The sequence below is a fragment of the Canis lupus genome, chromosome 20, assembly GCF_011100685.1.
Source record: "Canis lupus familiaris isolate Mischka breed German Shepherd chromosome 20, alternate assembly UU_Cfam_GSD_1.0, whole genome shotgun sequence".
Lineage (NCBI taxonomy): Eukaryota > Metazoa > Chordata > Mammalia > Carnivora > Canidae > Canis > Canis lupus.
The window spans coordinates 35,756,163-35,779,235 of record NC_049241.1 but is presented as its reverse complement, the minus strand read 5'-3'; the positions used below and the strand labels follow the sequence as shown (position 1 = coordinate 35,779,235).

Below are 23,073 nucleotides of genomic sequence, written 5' to 3'. Positions count from 1 at the left end.
CCCGGCCATTGTGAATGCCAGGTGTGGACAGGCAGCAAGGAACACTGGGTACACACACACTTCCCATACCCTCTCTGCTCATATGCATGATCTTGTTCCATGGGACTTCACTTATAAGTCACAGGTTCAAAAGTAAAAATATTTGGAATTTCAAGAGAATGATAGTATATAGCATTAAACCAAGCACAGGGCTCTTCTGAGCACAGGGCCCAGTGTGACTGCACGGGTCACATGCCCACGAAGCAGACTCTGAATGGGGTCGTGGCTTTGCACATGATCCTGCAGACTCCATACACCCCTGCAGGCTGTACTTTGTCAGGGGAGTGGAGAAATGTGCTCCAAGTGTTGGGAGGAGCTATGTTGATGGGAGTTCAGGTATGGGGCTCAGTATTTTGAGACTCCCTTTCTTCATATTTGCTCTATTACCTTGGACAAACATTTCACCACTTCTGGAGAGTCCATTCATTGATATGTCAAACAGGAACCTGATAGTACCTTTTAGGGATATTAAGAGGACCAGGAGAGGTGATGCATGAAAAGCACACGGTGCCTCGCGTACAGTTGTTATTTGGCCAATGTTGGCCACCACTGGAGGACTCGGGTGAGACAATTTCTGAAATTTCAGACAATTTCAGATGAGATGATGTCGTGACTCTCCTCCACACCTAGTGGGTGCACAATGCAGGTCTGCTGAATGCCAGTGACCTTGTTGGGGCTCGTTGCTTCAGGGCTGTTAGCCTCCCCCCTAAATCCTTCTAGCCAGGACCACCAGCTTTGTGGACGAGGGATGACTTTTGTCTCCTGATGTCCACTTTTCCTATTAGTCCTCTGCTTTTAATTGGGAGGACTCAAGCATTCGTAATAAATATGTAGACAGGGAAAAAACATGATTGTTATTATCACAGAGGGCACTATCAGTGTTGATTCAACTAAATCAAATGCTGGTGGAGGGAGAGGGTTATTTCTGCAGGACCCTCCGCTGGCCTGGATGTGGTGACTGTTTCATGGAGATAAGCAGCCGTGCTGTGCCTGCTGGCGCTCGGCGCGCGGGGCTGTGGCGCTCCTGGTTATCTCCCCAGGCATTAAGCTGCACTAATTGCTTTGGAAGCGAAGCCTTTTCCTGGGCAGCAGCATATGCTGCGTGAGTGCGTGAAGCCAAGATAAAAAGCCACTCTCCTCCTCCTTTGCTGAAGTTCAGTAATAAAATGGAACTGTCACCATTCCCAATAAATTGTTTATTTTAATTTAGAAAAATAATGAAAACTAGCCACCTTCTGGCACACAGTTGTGGTGTGCCTTCCTGGCTCAGGCAGTCTTGAACTTTCTGTTCTCTGTAGTTAGCTCTGGAAGACACTTGGGTCTCAGTGTTGGTGAAATCAACCATGTGTCTTTCCCCATGTAATAGAACCTGGCCGTCACAGGGCACAAGAAGTCATTTTCCAAGGCCCATCTCAGAGTGTAAAGCTGCAAGCCAGGAAGTTGGCATAGAAGGTCTTTGAGGAGATATTTGAAAAATCAATTGATTTGTAGGATTTTTTTTCATGTATTTATTATAGTGAATATGAAATTGAGATAGTCTCCCATTTTTCTGTCATCACTGTTCTTTCAGATTTCTTTTCTGTCCTATCAGTGAGAGGTCAGCCTTACACCCCCTGTGTTAAGAGAGAGCTGGAGGGCCAGATGTAGGCAGTGTCTGACTGAGGGGTTGAGAGAGGGTGAGTGGCCAGACAGGAATTGGCATCCTGCTGCTCGGAGGCTTCCCACCACTGGGCAGCAGCATTCCCATCCCCATTTCACAGGGAGCAAAACTGAGGCCTGAGAGCCAAAGCAACTTGACTCTAGGGTCTCATAGCTGGTAAATAGCATAACCAGAACTAGGATTCAGTCTCCTGAATTTTAGTTCAGTTTTTTTTTTTCCAGAGTCCATGTAGTCTAAATAGCAATTACTTACATACAATAATTATAATGTGATTGCATTAAATATGATGCATCTTGAATCTTAGTGAAAACACAACGAAGAGTAAAAGAAGTCTGTATTGATGAAGAGGCTGCAGAGCAGTGGACCAGGCCCCTTCCTTCTCTTGCAGACACTACCCTTGGAGTACGCATGGTTAGGATTCGTCCTTAGCAAATTACTTCGTGACATGAGCAGTGAAAGCAGTGGGCATTAAATCCATGTGCACCAGGAGTGTGTTGTGAAGTGCCTTACTCTGTCTGGCATGAGCACTCACACGACATAAGTAAACCACTGGATGCTATGCAGTGATTAGAAAGGGGAGGAGGGAGATGGAGGATGGAAAGAACCATTGTAATCCAGGGACAGGGCTTTGGAGGCATTGTCCTGGCCAGGGTCATTGTGATGGTTGTGGTCCTCAAGGTCCTTTCCTTTCAATTATGTGGCCCAAATCCAGCTAGATCTGGTCAGGCAAAGGAGCAAATTTATTGGCTCATTTATCTGAAAAAGCCAGGCATGCCTGTTTCTAAGAGCTTAAGCCATGCTCCCTTGCTCCCTCCATTATGTGCTCTGTTCTCCTTGACCATTACCTTTATTCAGGTGAGCTCTTTCTGCCCAGTAGCTTGATGGCTGTTGGCAGCCCCAGGCTTCTTCCCTACCTTTGGGTAATCTCAGTGGAGAGAGAGTTTTCTTCACCACATTTCAGTAGAGGCCCAGGGTTTGGGTCATATACCCATGGCTGATGGTGCCTAGTAGAATTTGGGATGGAATTAACAAATTGGTCAAGTCTGATGAATGGGCTCACCCCTTGATCTGGGAAGGAGAGAGATGTTAGCCTCACCCAAAACATACGAATTACAAGGCGCTGGGGAGAAGGAAAATCGGAAGAAGAGGAATGGGTGTTCAATAGGCAAAAATCACACATATCACACATATGAGTATGAGCCTTTGAATTTTCTTCAACTCAGCCTTGGTAAGTGGCTTGGTGAGGAGGAAAGGCTAGTCTAGCCCAAGTGTCTCCAGATGAATTCTACCCAATAGAATTCTATGCAACAATGGAGATGTTTTCTGATCTTCACTGTCCAGTGCAATAGCCATTAGCCACATGGGGCTATTGAGCACTTGAAATGTGGCTAGGGCCAAAACAACTGAACTTTTAATTTTATGTAATTTTAATTAAATTTAATGTAAATGACTACATATAGTCCATGACTGCCATAGTGGACAGGGCGGCTCTTGGTGTGGAGCCACATCACTGGAGATATAGTTCCCTGGAAGGCAAGGCCCCTGTTTTATGTAAGACAAGAGGTGGGCTGAGGGTTAAATGCAGCCTGGAAGACCAGAGTGATAAAGCAGATTTGGTCCAGGTATGGCATAGGAGAAAACAGAGTCTGGACATGAAGGAGAGGTGAGGGAAAGAAACAGAGAGTCCATCTGTGATGTCATTTGGAAACCCTTAACCTGGGGACATATTTTTTTCCATGTAATATAGGGGCCAGATTTGTACCAGGAAGAAATAAAATCAGAGCTGATCTTGTTATAAAATTGAATTGAGGGGAATTCCATGACATGTTATTGCATTTTACTCCAAGTGTCCGACAATAAAAGCAACCATTGCCTGAAGCAGTCTTTTGGCACATGACACATGGATTAAAAGAAAATGCATCCACACATGGATTAAAAGAAAAATTAAATGGGGTTGCTATGTTATTAAAAAAAAAACAATACTGTGTAAACTTGTGTGGCTGAGCACAATTAAATGCAGTTGACAGAAATGACATCAGATGGATAGAATGAACTTGTCGAGGCAGGGTCTAGCCACAGCAGTATGAACCTGGGGCTGGTTGAAGTCCAGCCTCTCTAAGCTGTGTGATGGGCATGGCACGCTGCTCCATGTCCTGTAGGGTATGTGGGGACCACCCTCAGGTGACTCCTGCTGAGCCTAAGTCCTTTATGGTGGTCATTATTTGCCCATGAGTCAGGTCTCAAGGGCAGACATTCTTGGAGAAGGCAGACTGATGTGTTTTGATCCCCTCCTGCCCACCCACAGCCAGGACACCTGGGCTTCCTCAGATTTAGTTAACTGTCTAATTTGTTGACTGAGTGCTCATGAAGGGCATGCCAACTGCTCAGCATCCTGCTGGGGCTTGGACACCCAGCAGGAAGAATAGAGAAGCACAAGGCTTGGTTCCTGGCTGTGTGGTTTGCCTGGGTCCCTCGGCCTCAGCATTTCTCTCTCCCATCACTCAAGGCTGTAAACTCTGTTAGTCACCTGTAGGCCCAGCCATAATCCAGGTGTGGAGAATAAGAGTTTGTGGCTTGTGCCTGGCATACAGAGTACTAATAAAACAAAACAAAACAAAGTAGCAGGTATATAGCAGAATGAAGGAGGCATTAGAATGGGTGAAACAGACCTGGGGTGAGACCTGGGCCAGACAACTAGGAGGTGTGTGAATTTGGGTGCCATGCTGAGCCTCACTCTTCCCATCTGCAAAGTGGGTGGATGGAACCTTACAGGGTTGTCGTAAGGATGCAATTGCATGACACTGGCTAAGGAACTAACGTGAAGCCAGTTTCCATAACCATAGCTGCTTTGGTGAGCATGAGGGCACAATTGCCATGAGGGAAAGATGGCCTCAGGAAGGGGTCTTGTGGGTTATATGAATATTCCTAAGACAAGCAGCCAACTTCAAATCCAGCCTTGATTCACATTAGATCTGTTGTCATTAAACCTGAATCTCTAGTTCTCCCACCAGAACTTTCCAGTCCAGTTTGCCACCAGACCTGCAGCCCATCCCATGATCAGTGGCCCATGCTGCTTCCTGAGGGAGCTCAGAGAGAATAGCATCTGAGAGCCATTGGCCACATCCTTGGGTCAATCTCTATGATCTATTCTTGTTCTGCAATCACTTTTGGGGTTCTAAGGCAGACACACCATGAGTAGGTGTCACAGTGCTGTTGGAATGCTTGGGGTGTTGATGGGTCCCAGGACATAGAAGAGAAAGACATTCCTCAGCCAGGAAATCACCAGTGAACATTTTCCATGAGCACACCCTTCCTGCCCATCTGCCTCCTGGTGACTCCTACATCCAGTTTCTCCAGCAGACAAGGGTGTGGATGCCTTTGAGGAAAGAGTAATTCATTTCAGTAGAAAAGAAGTGGTTTTGGAATAGGTCCTTTGGAAAATAATGCCAAGCAGCTGTGCCACTGTGGACACGAGCTTTGGGGCAGTGGATATCCCACAGGATCATGTGTCCCTGGGCACATGCTTGGACCCACTCTTGCCTCTTTGTTGAGAGCAGAAACATAATGGGCTCCACCCTTACCTCTTTGCTGCCTTTAATTTCCAGCTGGTACTGAGCTTCTGTGGAACCCACATAGCCAGATAGGCCTTGGGGATTTTTCTGAAGGGATTTGTTTCTATTCTTGCATATTCCTTGAAGCTCTTCTGATTTCTAGCCCGGGTCCCCCTTGCCATAATCACAATTCTTACCTTGTAATCCAGTCTTTATCCTTGCTCTTTGGAGATGGTTTGGGTACCTTTTTTTTTTTTTTTTTTTTTTTTTTTTGGTGGGGGGCACCTTTTGTATATCAGATGTGTGGTTGTCATGAGAGACAGAGTAGGCCATTGAATATGCCTGGTCTCAGGAATGTCACAGTCTTGAGTGGGGACAGGATCTACCCAGGCACTTGCATATCCAGAGTTCTAAGGCGGGTTTGAGCATGGGATGCAGCATGGGGTCCTAAGGAAGCATTCTGAAGCAGTCTCAGAGATGGGACTCTGGAAAGGAGTGATGTCCAAACTGAGGTCCCAAAGGTAGGTGGGAAAAAGTGTGGTGGGAAAGCAAGGAAATGGATGGAGAGTGGGCTCCAGATGGAGGAGAGCATGCACAGAGTCCTAAAAGTGATCAGCAGTGGGATAATTGAGGATAGAAGGGGATGGAGTGGGTCATGGGAGATGACACTGGAAAGGAAAGTAAGAACTTCAGAGAGATTAAGTGCTTTCTGCCAGAATTCAATGAATTTTTCCCTTAGGATGCAGTCAAAGCTGAAAAATGCATATAGAAGGTAAATTTTATATTGACTAAGTTCTTATGTTTTGAATTCTGAAGGATAAAATTGCATTATGACCATTCCAGTCTGAGACTCGTTGGCCTTAGTGTGCACCTGTTCATTTGAAGTTGGCATTTCATGTAACAGTTCGGACGCTAATGAATTCTCTACTTTATTGTTCCAGCACTTCAGGGAGCATCTGGACAAACTTTTTGCCAAAGGAATTGGAATGCTGGATATAGCTCTGAACGAGGCCTTCAACATTCTCAGTGATGTAAGCTCCTCATTAACTTGACTTACTTATATCCAGGAGAAGAGATGGAATTTTATTTTATCTTTTAATTTAATTTTTAAAAAATTGTGGACCAGCATTATGGTTAGCCTTGGCTGTCACTGGGTGGTATCTATAGGCTCCAGATGGGAGGGTGAGGCTGGCCACTTGAATCATCTCAGTTCAGAAACCAGGTCCAGCCAGTGAGGCCAAACCAACCCCCTGCTGGGCAGAGTTAATTGAGTCCTCTGAGTGGGGTTCTTGCCTGCCATGCTTGTTGGCTCTGGGGCCACCAACACTTGACTGACTTCCAATGCAGATCTCATCTCAGAAACTTTCAGTTTCCTCATAAAGTACACTCATGTCTCATTGTGTTTAACACTGAATTCCTGCCTGTGGCAACGTTCAGCAGAAGAGCTTTCTCTGTGCAGTAGGTTTAGGGAGTGCCATATCCATCCTTCCCCTCTTCCAGCCCTTTGCAGATTCACAATACACAGTAGCATAATCAAGACTCCAGTAAGTCCTACAGTAAGTAGTACATGCTGCTTAACCAACTGTTTCTTGCACTTTTTGGAACAAGAATCTGTTTTTCAAGTAGCACCCGTTAACCTTCCATGAAAACCTTTGGAGGGTCCTGGGTTGGTGATTCTGCTCCTTGAATACAATTGTGTTAAGCTAAAAGAGCTGGCATGTGACTTTTGTGTTCTTGCTACACCGAGAAAGAGCAGTAGGAAAATAGTGACTATCTTTATTAATGCAGGTTCTGTATCATTATGTAACTAGTATATGTCGCATGCTTTGGAATGTCAGGCACTGGGAAGCACCAGAGAACAGACTAGACAAAAGTATTTGCTTTAAGGGACCTCGTGTTCCAGTGAGAAGGTTGAGGAATTATGGCCCATGAGCCAAATCCAGCCTGCATCTTGTTTTTGTAAATATTGTTTTATTGGAATGCATTCATGCCCACCTGATTATGTATCCTCTATGGCTGCTTTTGCATTACAATGGCCAAGTTGATTAGTTCCGATAGAGACCATATGGTCTGTAAAACCTAAACTATTTACCATGTGGCCCTTTACAGAAGTTTGCTGACCCCAGGTCTAATGGAAAAAGACAGATGAAGTGCATGTTCTTATGGAGAACAACAGCCCCATTGTTCTAGTGTAATAAGGACTTGCTGCTTTTTACAGTGTGGTCAAGAGAGATCTCTCTGACTGATGCCCTTGGTTGGAGTAGAGACCTTAAGGAAGTAAGGGAACAGTGATTTCATTTTGGGGAAGGAGTTTCCAGCAAGAGGAACAAGTACAAAGGCCCTGAGGCAGAGATGTTTGGCATATTTACCATACAGCAAAGAGACCAGTGTGAGGAGCAAAGTGAGAGAGAGAGAGAGAGTGAGCTAGGGGATGAGATCATGGAGGTAGCAGGGGCCCAACCACATGACTCATGTGGGGATTTTGCCTCTTGCTCTGTGTGGGATGGAAAGTCACTGGATTCTGAGCAGAGAATGACATGACCAACTTGAGTTTTAGCAGGATTTCTCTGGCTGTTGTACTGAAAAACAAAGACCATGAATAGCAGGGAGTCCATGAAATTATCTGGGTGACATGTACTGTGGCTTGGACCGGGGAGGTAGGGTAAAATGTTAAGAAGCAAAAAAAAAAAAAAAAGAAAGAAAAGAAAGAAATCACTCTAGATCTGTCAAACAGCAGGGGTTCACTTCTTCAGGGGTTTGGCTGCATAAGGGCTGGAGAAGCTCAGAAACCAAGCAGAAAATGAAACAATTCTGTGATTAGCACCAGCAGGAGGCAGCTCCTATCTAAGGTAGGATGGACAACAGGAGGGAGGGACACCCTTGGTGTCACAATGAGACATCCTCCCAGTGGCCATCCAGATAGGAATCGAAGTGTGGAGGGGCTGCCCAGTGAGAGCCCTGTGGAAGCTGGTACCTTGGAAGAGATGCAGCTATTGCCAGAAAGCACCCATGCCCCCAGATCAGGAGAAAGGGAGACATGGCTTCGAAAAGCTTTGGCCTCTCCCTTCCATCCCCTAGTACTCTCCTTCAGATGAACCTGTTCAAAACTCCTGGAGCGCCCGGCAAATCTGGGGAGAGGCATGGAATGGGATTGAGTGGAAACAGACACTAAAGGGGGCGACAGTTCCATCGAGGTGTCTTAGGAGCTGAGAGCCCAGCTGGCAGCTCAGTGTTCTGAAGGCTCTGTGGGGCTCAGGTGTCAGCCTGCAGGTGAGCACCCGCCCACCAGCGCATGGCGCATCCTGGGAATCAGCTGTGCCCAACTCCAAATCTGGAGCTCTTCTCACTTGGCTACACTGGCCTCTCAAGCCAAGACTGGGCCCCAACTCTAGACTGCCTTTTACCAATAATACCTATTGGCACAAAGAAGGCCTGTGAGGTATTGGTCCTGAGCCAGTGTCGAGACTGCAAGGGAAGGAAAATAAGGAGGTAAGGTGCCACATCAGCACCTCGAATTAACTTGAGTTAAACCTACAGCTATTCCCTCCTGCTTTGCTGCACGGGGCTGCTGGCTACAGACAATTCACATTTAGGTAAGGCTCCGTGTTTGGGACAGCACATCCCTGTTAACAGCTTACGAATAATTTATGAACATAGCTGACCAGAGCAAAGGGCCAAACTGTACCTCTAAATTCTAATTTGAACCCTGGATAGGCCCCTTCTCGGGGCTTGGAGATGCCAAGCTCTGCATCTTCAGTGGGCTCTTTCGAGAGAGTCATATTGAAAGACTTCTCACAGTTATAAAATTAGTTCTCTTTTTATCTCAAAAGCCTTGTGTCTAGAGCAGGGGGAGGCTACTCTGACCTGATGAGTCCCTTGTTTGGAAACGTGCCCTGCAGTGAATTTCTGTTTCCTGGCTCTTTGGCAGAGGTGGTGAAGGAGCAAGAGTTGGTGGATGCTTGTCATATGAAGTCTGTGGCCTCTGGAGTCAGGCAGTTCGGGCTGAGAAGCCTGACTTGGTCAGAGCTTGCTGTGCAACCTTGAGAAAACTCTACTTAGCCTGACCTTTATTTTCCTCATCTGTAAAATGGGGAGAGGAGTAGACCCAGCACTAGCCACATCATTTGTGAGGCCCAGTGCAGAATGAAAATGCAGGTCCCTTGTTCAGAACTCATTAAGAATCTTAAGAGAAAGGCAGCAAGCAGAGTGTTAAGCCAAGTGTGGGGCCTTGTGCAGCTGTGTGCATCTCACGCCCATGAAGCTGGCTCTGGTAGACCAGGGTCGAGGATTCCAGCTGTACCTGACTCCCTTTCAGCAGGGTTGGGGTGGGTGGGAAGGGCCATCTCTGTGACCATGGAGACACTAGACAGCCTCAACTCTGGTCAGGGTGCCTGTGGCTTCTAGAAGCAGCTAGAGCTCTTGGTGTTTTGGTCTTAACTTCCTGCCCCAGTCCTCAGGAATGTCAGCTTCCCTTCATCTTTCCCTCTCTCCTTTTCCTTGCCCTAGTACTTTCTCTCTCCCCATCCCGTCACTTAGCAGATTTCCCAGAGACACTTCCAAGCAGTGCTTCCCCATTGTATGCCAGTTAACACTGGTCTGCCAAGGTACTCCAGCCTAGATGTTGAGGTGGTGAGATGCCATCCTCCTCTCCCGGAGACCCACCATGCACCTGAGCATATTCAAGGCCTTCGAAATCCTGCAGGGAGCAGACTTATTCAAAATGTATTTATGCCAGTACTCAAACTTACTGACTTGGGAACTCTTTATATCATATCAGAACCTCAGGGTTAGAATCTTGTAGAAGTCACAGCTCACCAAGCACACCTTCAGGCATAATATGTTTGCTGCAAGAGGGTGTATTAACCTCCTAGCACCTCTCAGATCCAGAGAAATCACCAACACATGGTGGATTTCTTTTCTTAAATCCTGATAACAGAAATAACTTTGAACCAGGAAAACCTTCCAAACACCTCTTCTCTGCCTTTACCTGTAAAACCCTCTGGGGTCTGGCCAGTCAGAAAACCCAATGGGTCCAGTGTAAATTCCAAAGAGTAGAAACGAAAGGAACAAAATATTACAAGATATCCCTAATTGAGATTGGTTGATGGTTGGCACCATATTTCGAACGCACATTTATCTCAGAGAGAGAAACATTTCCATCCTGTGTCTTGCCACTGGGCTTTGGGCTTTTAAATAGCCAAACATTTTGAAAAACACAGAGATGCTTAATCTCCCATGAAAATGAAGCTTTCGCTATTTTCCACTTCATCAATATGACCTTTAAGTGATATAATTCTCTTCTGTGTATTACTCCTGCCCTTGCAAGCCAGTACGAATAAAGAGTTATTTCTCAATCACACAAACACACATTGTCCCTCTGTGTGTCTCTCCCTGTCTCTCTCTCTCTCTCTCTCTTGCTCTCTCTCTCTCACACACACACACACACACATTCTCATAGACACAATTGAAATTTTGATTGTGGCTGGGGCTCAGAATGGTTCAGAGGTTGCTATAACTAAATGAAGTAAATTCTGTTTTGCAATTACCTGCATTTCAGTGTCAGGATTTGCTCAGATGACTTAAAGACTTGCAGTTGTTGTACAAACGGCTTTGAAAGGAGCATTCAAATAAACTTCTAAGACCCTTCCAGCTATTGATCTCTGCTGTATTCATTAGTTTCTGTAAGAACACAGAGCTGGTTTGCTACAGTAGTTAGCATCTACCTTGTCATGTGACAACCGCAATTATCTTTTTTGGCGATGAATATGATCTTTGCAGTGATTACCTTTTAAAAATTTTTCTTAGCCAATTAAATAAAATTCGGTGACATTTCAAAGACTGTTAATCACAACCAAATGCTCTAAATGTCAGGATGCATTGAAATTTTCGATGCTAACTGATGAATCACTGAGCTAATTGTAGTTCATCATCAGGCCCTTGTCATTGTTATTATTATGGAAAACACTTTCATCACTCCCGCTATTCAAAAAAAAAAAGTTCTAGACAAATATGAAGAGAAGAGATATTACTCATCAAAGCATTTGAATTTAATTGCATTCTTCAAAATTCTCCGACTGCAGATTGCAGCAGAGAATACCAGGGACTCAGCCAGAGAGGAAAGTGATGTTTTTAAATAAACAGCTCAGGGCAGCCCCTTCTTCCAGTCTGTGTTATTCAGATATCTTCATTTCCCTCTCTTTCTTGCCTTTTGTTTCGGAGAATTTTGCCAGGATGCTTTCCAGTGAGTCACATGAACAACAGTCTTAAGGTGTCTTGATTTTTTTCCCCTTTCTTCAGACTCTGTGAACTGAAGCAGAGATCACCTTTATTCAGGGGGCCCACTGCTGGGGTTATTCAATGATCTGAAGACTGTGTTGAATGCAGCTCCCCAAAATATTTCCAGAACAACCTGTTGATAGGACAGGACTCCAGCAATGTTTCTTCTTACTGCAGTAAGGAAGAAAATGCACTATGATGATAGAATCTTAGCAGTATCTCAGAGTGGAAGGGACAAAGTCATTTTTTTTGAGACAATGAAGACTGATTGAAGGTAGTCTTTCAGAATGGACGAGAAGGAAGAGGCTTCATTAAGATTGGGTGAGAATCCTAACATTCTAGTTTACGATTGTTGGGTGCAACAGAGGGAAGATTTTGAGGTCAGGGCTTTCAAGAGTCTTAGGGTACAGATTGTCCTGTGATGGTTTCTATTGAAGAGTTGATGGGCCTTTCAGGATGTTCCTGGAATAAGCAATAAAGTTATTTGCAATTTTATCTTCCTGAGCAAGAGTTTTCTGGAATAGTAGTTGATGAAGACAATAGAACCATAGCTGCGTGGGATGGTTTTAGTTCTCAAGTATTTATACATACCTGAGAATTTCTATGATATTACAGCATGGGCCATGTCCACTCATTAATTCAAGGGTTCTGGTCTAGTCCGAGTTGCAGGAATGGCTGCCAGGGCCAGGGCTACAGTGGGGCAAGTGCCTAAGGCACACAATTTGAAGAGCACTCACTCATTCTTGGTAGAAGATGTGGTGACTACCATGTGACCCTAGAACTCTGGAAAGGATGGAGGGAGGAAGAAGCAGGTGAAGGAAGTGTTGATGGCACCCTACCATGCATCTCCATCTGCTCAAGGACCTTCATCTCATTATTGGGAGGCCATAGAGTGTGCTGGGGATAGATTCTAGAGCTGGACTGCCTGGGTTTAAATCCTGGCCATTACAGATGGGAGCTCTGCGACCTTGGTCAAGTTAACTAATCTCTCCCTGCCTCAAATTCCCCACCTGTAAAATGCTGATAACGATAGTACTTACCTCAGAAGCTAGTCTTAAGTAAGTTAATACTTGCTGCCCAGCATATAATGAACATTTAACCTGCATTGTAACAACCATGTAAGCATGTTACTCATTTTATAAACGAGGAAAAGGACACTCTGAGATGAGAATTTATCACAGCTTGTGGTGCTAGCATGGGATTAAATGTTTTTCACCATAGTATGGCAGTCCATGCATGTCTTTAGGTGGCTTTGCTCTGCCCCATATGGCCCCAAGCAATTCCTTCTGGCCTTCCTTCCTCCCTCTCTCCCTCCCTTCCATCTATTCATTCATTCATCCAGTTAGTTATAGTCTTCTCTCTCCAGTTGCAACTTCAATCTCTATCTACATCAGAATTCTAAGTACACAGAGACTAGGCATTGCATTTCACCTTGAATGCTTTATTAGCACTCTACTCCAGCAGGAACAGCCAGTGAATCCAAGAACAGTTTCCATCCCTCCCCAGTGCCTTGGTCAGCAGATGGAACTTGCCCACCCTGTGCCTTTGCATGCGCTCTTGGTCTGCTCTGGGATGACCCTCCCCTAGATTCTCACCGCCTGCAGGTGTCATTCATATGCCACCTTCTCAATGAGGTCTTCTCTAGCTATTTTTTCTAAAGTCGCCCCCTCCTCATTTCCTATTCCCCTGGTCTGCTTTCTTTTTTATTTTTTGGTTCCCTAGAATACTTATTTACTTTGTTTTTATGTCCCCCCCTCCACACACACATAGAATTATAAACTACAGGAGGGAAGGAATTTTTGCATGTCTCATCCTCAGCTCTGTGTGGGCACTTAGTAAATAATAAAAAATTAATGAGCAAATTTCACCAGTTATAATGGTGGGAATTTTCACTACTGAAAGTTAAAGACTTTTTGTATGTTTTCATGCCTCAGCACTGTCATGTTAATTGTAGAGTATGTATTAATTAATTAATTAATTTATTTATTTATTTATATTTTTAAAAGATTTTATTTATTTATTTGAAAGAGAGAGAGAGAATGAGCAGAGGGGAGGGCTTAAAGAGAGGAAGAAGCAGATTCCTTGCTGAGTAGGGAGCCCGATGCAGGGCTCAATCCCAGGACCCTGAACTGAAGGCCAATACTTCACCAACTGAGCCACTCAGGGCACCCTAACTGTAGGGTTTTTTAAAGGACATGCTGTTGCTTTGAATTGCATTAATAGCATTCATTAAGGGAATTCTATACCCTGATTCCAGAGAGGGACATCAAGTTCTGGTAACCAGTCTACCCTGTCTACTACTCACAAAGGCTGGGAGGTTTGTTTTTGTTTTCTGTGTTTTTTTTTTTTGTGTGTGTGTGTGTGTGTGTGGGTTTTTTAAAGATTTTATTTATTTATTCATGAGAGATACATAGACAGAGGCAGAGACATAGGCAGAGGGAGAAGCAGGCTTCCTGTGGGGAGCCTGGTGTAGGACTTGATCCCTGGACCCTGGGCTCATGACCTGAGCTGAAGGCAGATGCTCAACCACTGAGCCACCCAGGTGCCCTAAGGCTGGGAGCTTTTTACGATGCCAGGTAATACTGAGAGTTGAAGGAATTTAGAGTCTTGCACACCAGTGGGCACAATCTTGGAATTTCAGTCTGTTTTACAATAGTAACATATACAAACTAATATATAATGTTACATGCGAACAAATATATATTTAAAACACGTGCTACAAAACGAGTGCTTGGGCTTCTAGTCTGAATTGGCATGTTCCTGACTTTATTCTCCATGTGTCCAAAATCTCCTTGATTTTACTATATAGTGCATCAAACCAGACTCATTTAGATTTTGAAAGATCTTGCCTGCTGCTCATTCTACTGCTCATATCATGTGTTGCTAAAGGGTGATTGTGCCAATGCCTTTGGGGCTAATATAATGAGGCACTATCTGTGCTTGAAGGTAAGAGAGGTTATTTGTCCTAGAATCTCACTTCCCACCTTGTGTGTGTTTTCCAGAAATCCCCTCTGTGGTCAGTATTTAGTTCCGGTTTGTCAAAGCAAATACAGAGAATACATGGGGGGAAATGCTTATCGTGTAGGTTCTGTTTTGCAGAACGAGCTCTTGTCTTGAGAAGCTTCCCAAGCTCTCATGCCTCTGAAGCCTCGTGGATGCACAGAGCTCTCTGGTGTGTCTTTTAGTCTGACCTTGTTTCTTCCCACAGTTCAACCACACAGGACAAGGAAGCATCTGCAGCCAGGCCATCATGCTCATCACCGATGGGGCAGTGGACACTTATGATACTATCTTTGCGAAGTACAATTGGCCAGACCGAAAGGTAAGTGGCTAATGCCGGCCATGCAATGCAGTTGACAGAGGATCTGTTGTGCTGTAACCCCCAGGTTGTCCAGGGATGGGTGTCTCATGTAGACTTAATCTCATAATGACCTATGGTTTCTCAGTCTTGTATCTTCTGGTTGACCAAACCGAATACTATGGCTCTCCTTGTTTTCAAAATGAAACTTTTTTGGAGGAAAGAAGAAATTCATGAAGACATGGTCAACATGTTCAGTGAAAAGATTCTTTGAGAACTGTGCTTCGTTCATATGGGGCAACACTTTTGTTTTCCATGGAGCCAGAGCTGCTTGGTGAGTCCAGCATTTATAGATGGTAAAGTCAGCCATGTGGCTGTACAGTCATCTCCTGGATGTTTCCGTGTTTCTATGGCTCCTCCTTCTACAACCTCATTACCACCCAGAAGCTTCTCTCCATCCCCTAGGGCTGTTCCCCACCCTTGTCAAAGCTTATTCTCTGTTCAAATTCCTTCTTTGCTTTCCAGGTGACATTTATTTATCTGATGAACCCATATGTTAGGGTATCAGTGATAAATATTAACATTTTGGCACCTCTGCCAAAATTTAAACCCAGAGTTTCTTCAAACTGTTAGGCAGTTTGAATTCTCTGGGGAGATTTTTAAATTATGAATACTTGTTCTTTATCCCGTACCTACAGAATCAAAATGTCTAAGGCTGTGGGGTAGTAATCCATGTTTTTAATCATTTCCTCTGGTGGGCATCAATCAACAGATTAACAGTTGGTAATCTCTATCTCACTGGAATGGTGGAATTTTCACAGGAAAAAGGTCAGTCAGAGAGAGTGCCCTCCCAGGAGTATCTCAAAGGCGCGCTCCTGTCCCATGAGCCAGTAGTATTACTCTGTCCAAGTCTGCCCTACTTTTTCTACTTTGCATATTTGATTTCTTGGAACTAGACTAACCATATACACTTGGCAAGAAAAAGAAAAAAAAGAAGAAAAAGACAAATGAAGGCTGTGTCTTCTGCTGTATCTAGAGAGTATGTACCCTCGAGGGAGCATGCAATGTCATTCCATGTTCCCTTAGTCATTCTTGGTCCCCACATTTCTCTACTAACACTGACAACTCACCTCATCACATGTATGTCTGCTTTTTAAAGAAACATCCATTTTGTACAATATGGTCCTTAAATGGATGCCAAATCCTTTCCCTGGTGCTCAACCTTGGAAACTGCCATCACTTCTGAAGCTGGAGGAAAAGTTAGTCATGCTGGGCTTTCTATGGGAATGTGGGACTCCGACACGGAACCTGCCTCAGGGATGTCCAGTTATATATATTTGGTGATTGTGGCTCCCACAATAAGCACTGCCTTTAGAACCCAACCCTTGAAGGAGATGGGAGTTCACTACTGGACAAAGTGATTTTAGCTTAGGACTTCAGGTGATACTTTCCAGGGACGGGTAGAGGCCAGACTTACTTCTTAGATAGACATATGTCATGGGAAGGGGGCGGGGGGGGAGCATGCTGGATATGTGTCTACCCCCTGGAGCATACAGCAATGGTACTGGGCATGTGGCCAGTACCTAATGCATAATCCTAAGGTATGGCTGAGTGACTGAGGCCAGTCGGGTGGGAGGCCACAGCACTAGTAAACATGGGTAGGGACATAGACATTTATAGTCATGTAGAATGTTTGTGGATGCCATGATATTTCATAGTGTGTTGAAGGATATTTTGAATGATTTAGGACCATCTTACATAAAAGAAGAAAGTGAAAGGGCCTTTTCATAAGCAGCTCCATTAAGACCAAATAAATTATCAGATGAATCTCATATACTAAATTCTATGAATCCCTCCCACATGGTGACATCTGATGAATAGCAGTTGCCTAGTAATATTGGTATTTAAATATCCAGTCCTTACTTGCAGGAGAGGCATAGGATGAGGGCTTCAAAGCCATAGTTCTTCAGATACAATACAAATTTTGACATATCTTGCCAAAGGTACAATATTGATTTTTGGCCAGGTGCTTTTTTGGATTAATTGGAACCAGGATCTTGGAAATTTCAACATCACATCAAGGAGTTTCATCTACTTATAAAGTGCTATTGAGTAGAAGTAGATTTGCTTTTTGTAGCAAGAATGTCTCCTTTTATGATTAGAAATTAATAGCAGGATCCTGTCCCTCCTGCTCCATTCTGGAGAGTTCTGTGGCATTCATGTCCACATACATACACCCTCTTCTTGATGACTTCTCTGTGCACATGCAGGTAATGAGTCTGCATGGATCCCCAGGTTATTTAGCACTATGTTAAAGGGAGATGAGGTGCAATGTCTAAGCAGTCATCTTTCTTTGTTTTTCTGGATATTAGATATTTAGTAGAGGGTTCTGTTATACTGTAATTGGCAGTCTTCAAGATTATAGAAACAGCAAGTAGGTTCAGGAGAGAGGAAAATGCTCTTAAAGAGGCTGGAATGTGATTCCCCTGACTGTGGTTCTCAAGCTTGAGCCAACATCAGAATCAACTGGAGGACATGTTCCAACACCAACTGCTTATTATCCCATGCTGGGAGTTTGTGACCCAGTAGGACTGGGTGGGCTCTGAGAATGTGCATTTCTCACAAGTGCCAGGTGATGTGGATGCTGCACACCGGGGGAGCGACTACTGTAAGAAACAGCCTGAGGAACAGCATTTGGTTCCTCTGTGAGCTGAGAGCTTGCCTGGGTTGTCTTGGTTCTCTTCCGGAAGGCTTGTCTCTCCACATGGCATCTTATCCTGCAGGGCCACACTATGAGGCCTCTCCCCTCAGTGCAGTAGCCTGGACTTGCCTACAGTATATGACAGTTGGGTTCCCAGAAGGGGAAAGCAAAAGGAGGTGGGGAGCAGACCAGGAGGGCATTTGTGGGTGTCATTTTTTGAAGGTATCTACCACCTAACCAGGCAGGGCTTTGCTCAAGGCAACTGCCAAATGAAACATTTTAGAATGAGTTGGAAGAAGGAATGCATTATTGGTGATTTAACTGTGAATCTGAAGACAGCATCATGATTGCCATGCAATGTGTCCCTTGCCGGCATTTTATTTCTGAGGGCAGAGCTATTTATTCATTTATTAGATGCCATTTACTTTTGCCTAATATCTATTGGTTAGCAGCTTAACAGCAGCTCTTACATACTTGGGATGAAATATGAACTCCTCAACATGGAAGGGACTCATTTCAGGATCTGCTCAAGAAATAAAGCTGCCTGCATTTAAATTAGAAAAATGATTATACCCGCCACCTATATAGTTGCTCTTCCAAGTGAACAAAAAAAAAAAAAAAAAGAAGAAGAAGAAAGAAGAAGAAGAAGAAGGAGGAGGAGGAAGAGGAGGAGGAGGAGGAGGAGGAGGAGGAGGAGGAGGAGGAGGAGGAGGTGGTGGTGGTGGTGGTGGTGGTCATGGGATGATTTATCATTACCTTTCCTGATGCACAAGATAGAGTGGAGAGTGGATAGGTAAGAAAATGGTAGACAAATAATTTAAAGAATCTAGCCCTATAGGAAGTCCTGTTTGTCAACCTTGATTTGAAGGAATCAGTGTGTTGTTAAAAGTTATTGAGATGCCCTTGGAAATATGTGCATTGGCTGAATTCAACAGAAGACGGTCTTGGTGGGTTTTTGCTTCCTTTCCTTTTTTTTTTTTTTTTTGTATATTTTTTTTAATTGGAGTTCAATTTGCCAACATATAGCGTAACACCCAGTGCTCATCCTGTCAGGTGCCCCCCTCAGTGCCTGTCACCCAGTCACCCACTGCTTTTTTCCACTCTAATGAACTATACTCACCACATAATCAATGGCGGAGAGCTGGGAACCTTGATGGCAAGTACCTTACTCTGTGCCTTGGGGTCTCTCGTAAGCCTGGGGCAGTGCTTTCTGCTTTTCTGTCCTGAGTAGTTTCTGTTTTTCCCCTTTTCTGTTGGTGCTGCCACCGGGGCCGGGATACAGGACACGTGGATGGGATCATTCAGAACGGGAATGCACCATGGGTACCCAGCCTAGGGCTGGACCCAGTGCCTAGTACGTGGGGTCTCCATACGTGTCAGACTTAACTGCCCCTTGAATCTTGTTTTGGTGGTGACAGGGGCACATGGTGGTGTCACAGCTTTCATGTCACTTGAGTAAGAAATGGAGCACCCTGAAGGGAATCACATTCCCTCTTTGCTTTCCCAGGAAGCCAGAGACTCTCAGAATCCAAGGATAACAGGATCCCTGGAATCCCTGTCAGCATCCCCCTGCTCAAGGGTAATCACTGTCCTTGCTGTGTGTGATGCTCCAGGGAGTGAGATGTGGCTGCAGACACCACATAACACCCCACGTCTCAACTGGCTTCTGCCATGCATGAAGCTATGGAACTCTGCCTGGGCGTGCAGCATGGGCAGTGGCCCTTCTGTGCGTGGTAGGCATCCCTGCACAATCTGTGCTTCCCGTGGGTCTGCAATGAGGAGTACAGGCAGCCCTAGGATGCTCCCTACACCTCCCTGAGCCCGAGTCTCCCTCAATGAGAGAATGCCTTGTGCCCAAATGTATGCATGAAACATAATGAGAACTCATCCTTATCAATGCCAAGGAGCAGGCTCTGTTATAAATGCTGCGCATACACTTCATTCTCACAGAAACCCAAGAGCCGAGTACTACTCTATCCTCTTTATACAAGAGGAAACTGAGGCTACATAACTGATTCAGGGCTCCACAACTAGCATTCGGAGCTGAACTGACCACCCAGCATCGAATGGTAAGGCTGGTGAACCAGAATGCAGTCATGTTGAAGGGAAGAGCAAACCAAAATGACCTTGAGTCCTAGGAAGAGCTGGCCATCCAAACCACACACATTGTCACCCAGGAAATAAGTTCTTTGGCTTGGCCTTCCACCCCCAAGTGTGTGTGTGTAGGGGGGAGGTGTGCAGAATGTCACGGATGTGGAACCCATCGGGGCTGCAGACAGAGAGTAAGTGGATGGCAAATGTGTGGCCTCAGGACGAGGCTGTCTGGGTGTAACTAAATGGTTTTCCTCTTTTAGAAAGAACTTCAAAGGTGAATGCTATTTCAGTTATGTGTGCTGTGTGTTCTATAATCAGCTACGTCCAGAACAAAGTTGAAGACAGTAGTCGTGAGGCCCTTGGGGGATCCTCGGTGACCTGGTAGGGATGGCATGGATGGGGAAGGGGTGGGCAAACAGTTCCCAGTTTGGGGCCGGGGGGAAGCCCTTGATCACAGAATGCTTTGGAGCACATTTGGAAACACTGTTAGAAATCACAGTCCTTTGACCTGGGGTCACAGAGATCTCTGAGAACAGCTCTCTTGGGAGTTTTGCTCCAGGGCTGCCTCCCTTGGCATAATTTGGAAGCTGAAGCCTCAAGCCAGCCATGTCCTAGTGGCCTGAAGGAGGTGCTGGAAGACTTAGGTACGCCTACCTCCTCATCTTTCCACAGGACTTGTGCCACTCTGGGGGGCAGTTTCTGAGCTGAGTCAGTGCTTATCCTTTTAAGAAACCAGCCTTTTCATAGTCTCAGGCAATTTGGAAGAAACTTTTTGTTATTTCTTTTTTTTCCCTAAACTACATTGTTTCCTTTTCTGGCTTTCCAGTGATTTTATAAAACTCTTTCTTTGCCTTCCTTTGAGCTGGTCGGGAGGAGAAGGGATTTACCCAAAGCATAGCAACTGGGGAAGGAGTTTAGGTCATACTGCTTGTAGAGGAGGGGTCTCAAAGTGCTCCTGCTCCCCCACCCCACCTGTACTGTGACTCTCCCTCATGCCATAGAACCAGATTAATGTAGGGGCTTGCGGGTGGCTGAGGAAGCTGGCAAGGGACGTATACCATATGGTGTGGGGGGTGTGATTCATTCATTGAACAGGTTTGTACTGAGAACTGACCATGTCCCAAGCTATTGTGGGTGTACTGACCAGATCCCAGGAGCATGGGGTGACATGACAGCCCCAGGCAGACCCCAGAGAGCAGATAACGGATCACAGATAGCAAACAAGTGAAAAGACCAGATGGCTAGAATCCATGATGGATCTTCTGAAGGAGACCAACAGCCTGAGACAGAGAATCAGAGAATGGGGTGGTCCAGAGCAGTCTCTTTGCAGAGAGCATGTGTGAGTCAAAGGAGCTGGGTAGGGAAGAGCAGAGGGAACCGTATTTCCGAAGGCCCTGTTGGAGGAGCAGGCTGGTGTGCATAAGGAGCTGGATGAAGAGGAGGTGGCTGGAGCCTGGTGGGTGTGGGGGCAGTGGCATAGGGGAGGCTGGCACGACGGGCAGGCATGAGATCCTCCACGTGTTGATGGGGAGCCAGAGGAGGCCCTTGGACAGGGGAGAGAGGTGAGCTGTTGGCTGCAGTGCTGTCTGACTACTGTATGGGGAACCAGCTGCCGAGGCCTGGACCTGGATGGGTCTGCAGTTTTGTATTGACTCCTCATCTTACTTGATTTCAGTGGAAGGAGGCAGTAGGTAATAGGTAGGTAGTAGAGTTTTATTTTATTTATTTTTTTATGTAACTTCCTTTGAATGCTCCAAGATGCTCCTGTGTCCTCTGCAGTTTCATTTCAGGGCTCAGTTGGGTGGTTACATCTCTCTGTCTCCCCCCTCCCCCTTCCCTCCCTCCATCTCTCCTTCCTTGACAGAAGTCACATTTTGGTCTGAAACTTTTGGGTCAGTTTCTGTCGTTGCTATATTTTTTTCAAGGGTGATAAATCCTGAAGCTGTCTTAGGAAAATCGCAGGAACATTCATTTTTCATGGTCAGTCAACGGTGTGACAGGAAAAGGCATTTTCGGCCACCGTGGGGAGAGCTCACGCGGGCCCTCCTTGCCGCCAAAGGGAGGGTTGAAATGGTTCGCTGTCTCTCGGTTTATTTTTAATTACTTTTGCTGGTATTAGACATCTTATGACTCTAGCAAGAAGAACATGACGAGACAAGTCAGGAGTGCGGCCTACTGATGCATGGCTGCTGCCAGCCATTGAAAAATCACTTCACGTCAGGGGCTCAGACAGCCCCACGGGCACCTTCCCTGCAGTGGCCACGTGCTGCTGCTCTCTGCGGGCTCAGCGTTGGGGCCTTGGCCTCCACCCATGGGCCACTGTCCTCAAGAAGCAGGCAGGGGACGGTGTGCATTTCTTCCTGTCCTCCCATCTCCATGCTAGGCCCAGAGTTAGGTGCTTTCTCTGCTCATTTCGGTCTTAGCACTGCCTTGTGGGTAGACACTCTGAGTACCATTCTTACCTTACAGGTGAGGGAGCTCAGGCTCAGGGGGATCGAGTTACTTGGCCAGAGTGCATAGCTCTGAAACTCGGGGGTCTTTAATCCTGACTCACGTCAGACTGTCTCCATACACATGCACTGAAGCAGAGGGTTTGGAGGTTGGGGGCACTTGCTAAAAATGTTTCCTGGGTCCTATTCTTTGCAGGTATAGCCCTGGAAGTGATATTTTGGCAGGTGGCTCCTTGGCCACACTTGGCAAGTTAGGAGGGTCTGAGCATCATGCCCCTTGGGGCCTGGCAGGTGACGAGTATCCACACTGGAGCATGCCGAGAAATGCCACACAGCACGGTTGGGATCCCAGTGGGTCAGGCAGGGTCCATTCAGGGGCAGAAACCCTAAAGTTATTTTCACAGAGCGAGTTTAGCATTAAGAATTATTGACCTGAAAGGGCAAAAGGAGTATAGAATGTCACAGAAGTAGCAACTTGAGGCCACAGCTGCTACCCCATGGCTGGTGGGGGGAAGCAGGAGAGGGGAAGGAGGGAGGAGAGGTTATTAGTAAAACTTTGAAGCTGGGCAGAGAGGACTCAGGGGCTGGGACCCAGACCTCTGAGAAGGGTGCACTGGTTGGAAGGGAGGGCAGGCTTTTGAGGAGAGGGGTACCAGAGGTCTCTGGAGAGAATGAATCTGATTCTGTGAGTGTTGGGAAAACTATAAACTAGCCTCATTCTCTGTTCCTGGGATGAAGTGCCCCGGTACAGGGCAAGGAGCCTTGCTGGAGTGATGACACTGGGAACCAGAAGCCAACGGAAACCAAACAGGAGGGAACAGGCCCCTCTTCCTTCTTTCCCCTGGTGAGCCTTCTGGTAGAGACTCGCCAGAAACAGCTGGCAAAGCAGAAACATGGTTTGTAGAGTCCCAGCCCCAGCCACATAAAGCCCGTGGATTTGGTGCTGAGACAACTCTAGCTTATTAGCTGGCACACCTAGCAAGAACGGGAAGCTTGCTGAATGA

The 23,073-nt window shown here is 45.8% G+C and overlaps 1 protein-coding gene across 10 annotated transcripts in view; it reads left to right on the top strand.

Annotated features, from left to right (window-relative positions):
• CACNA2D3 (calcium voltage-gated channel auxiliary subunit alpha2delta 3) overlaps window positions 1-23,073 on the top strand; it is a 946,725-nt gene that overhangs the window by 556,177 nt on the left and 367,475 nt on the right. For all 10 annotated transcript variants that reach the window (XR_005374880.1, XM_038566127.1, XM_038566132.1 and 7 more), the window contains 2 exons: window positions 6,192-6,281; window positions 14,735-14,848. Coding sequence is in view for 9 of the 10 variants with exons in the window: in XM_038566127.1 (XP_038422055.1) it covers window positions 6,192-6,281; window positions 14,735-14,848 (204 nt within the window). In the remaining variant the exon portion in view is untranslated. The remainder of the gene's footprint in view (window positions 1-6,191; window positions 6,282-14,734; window positions 14,849-23,073) is intronic.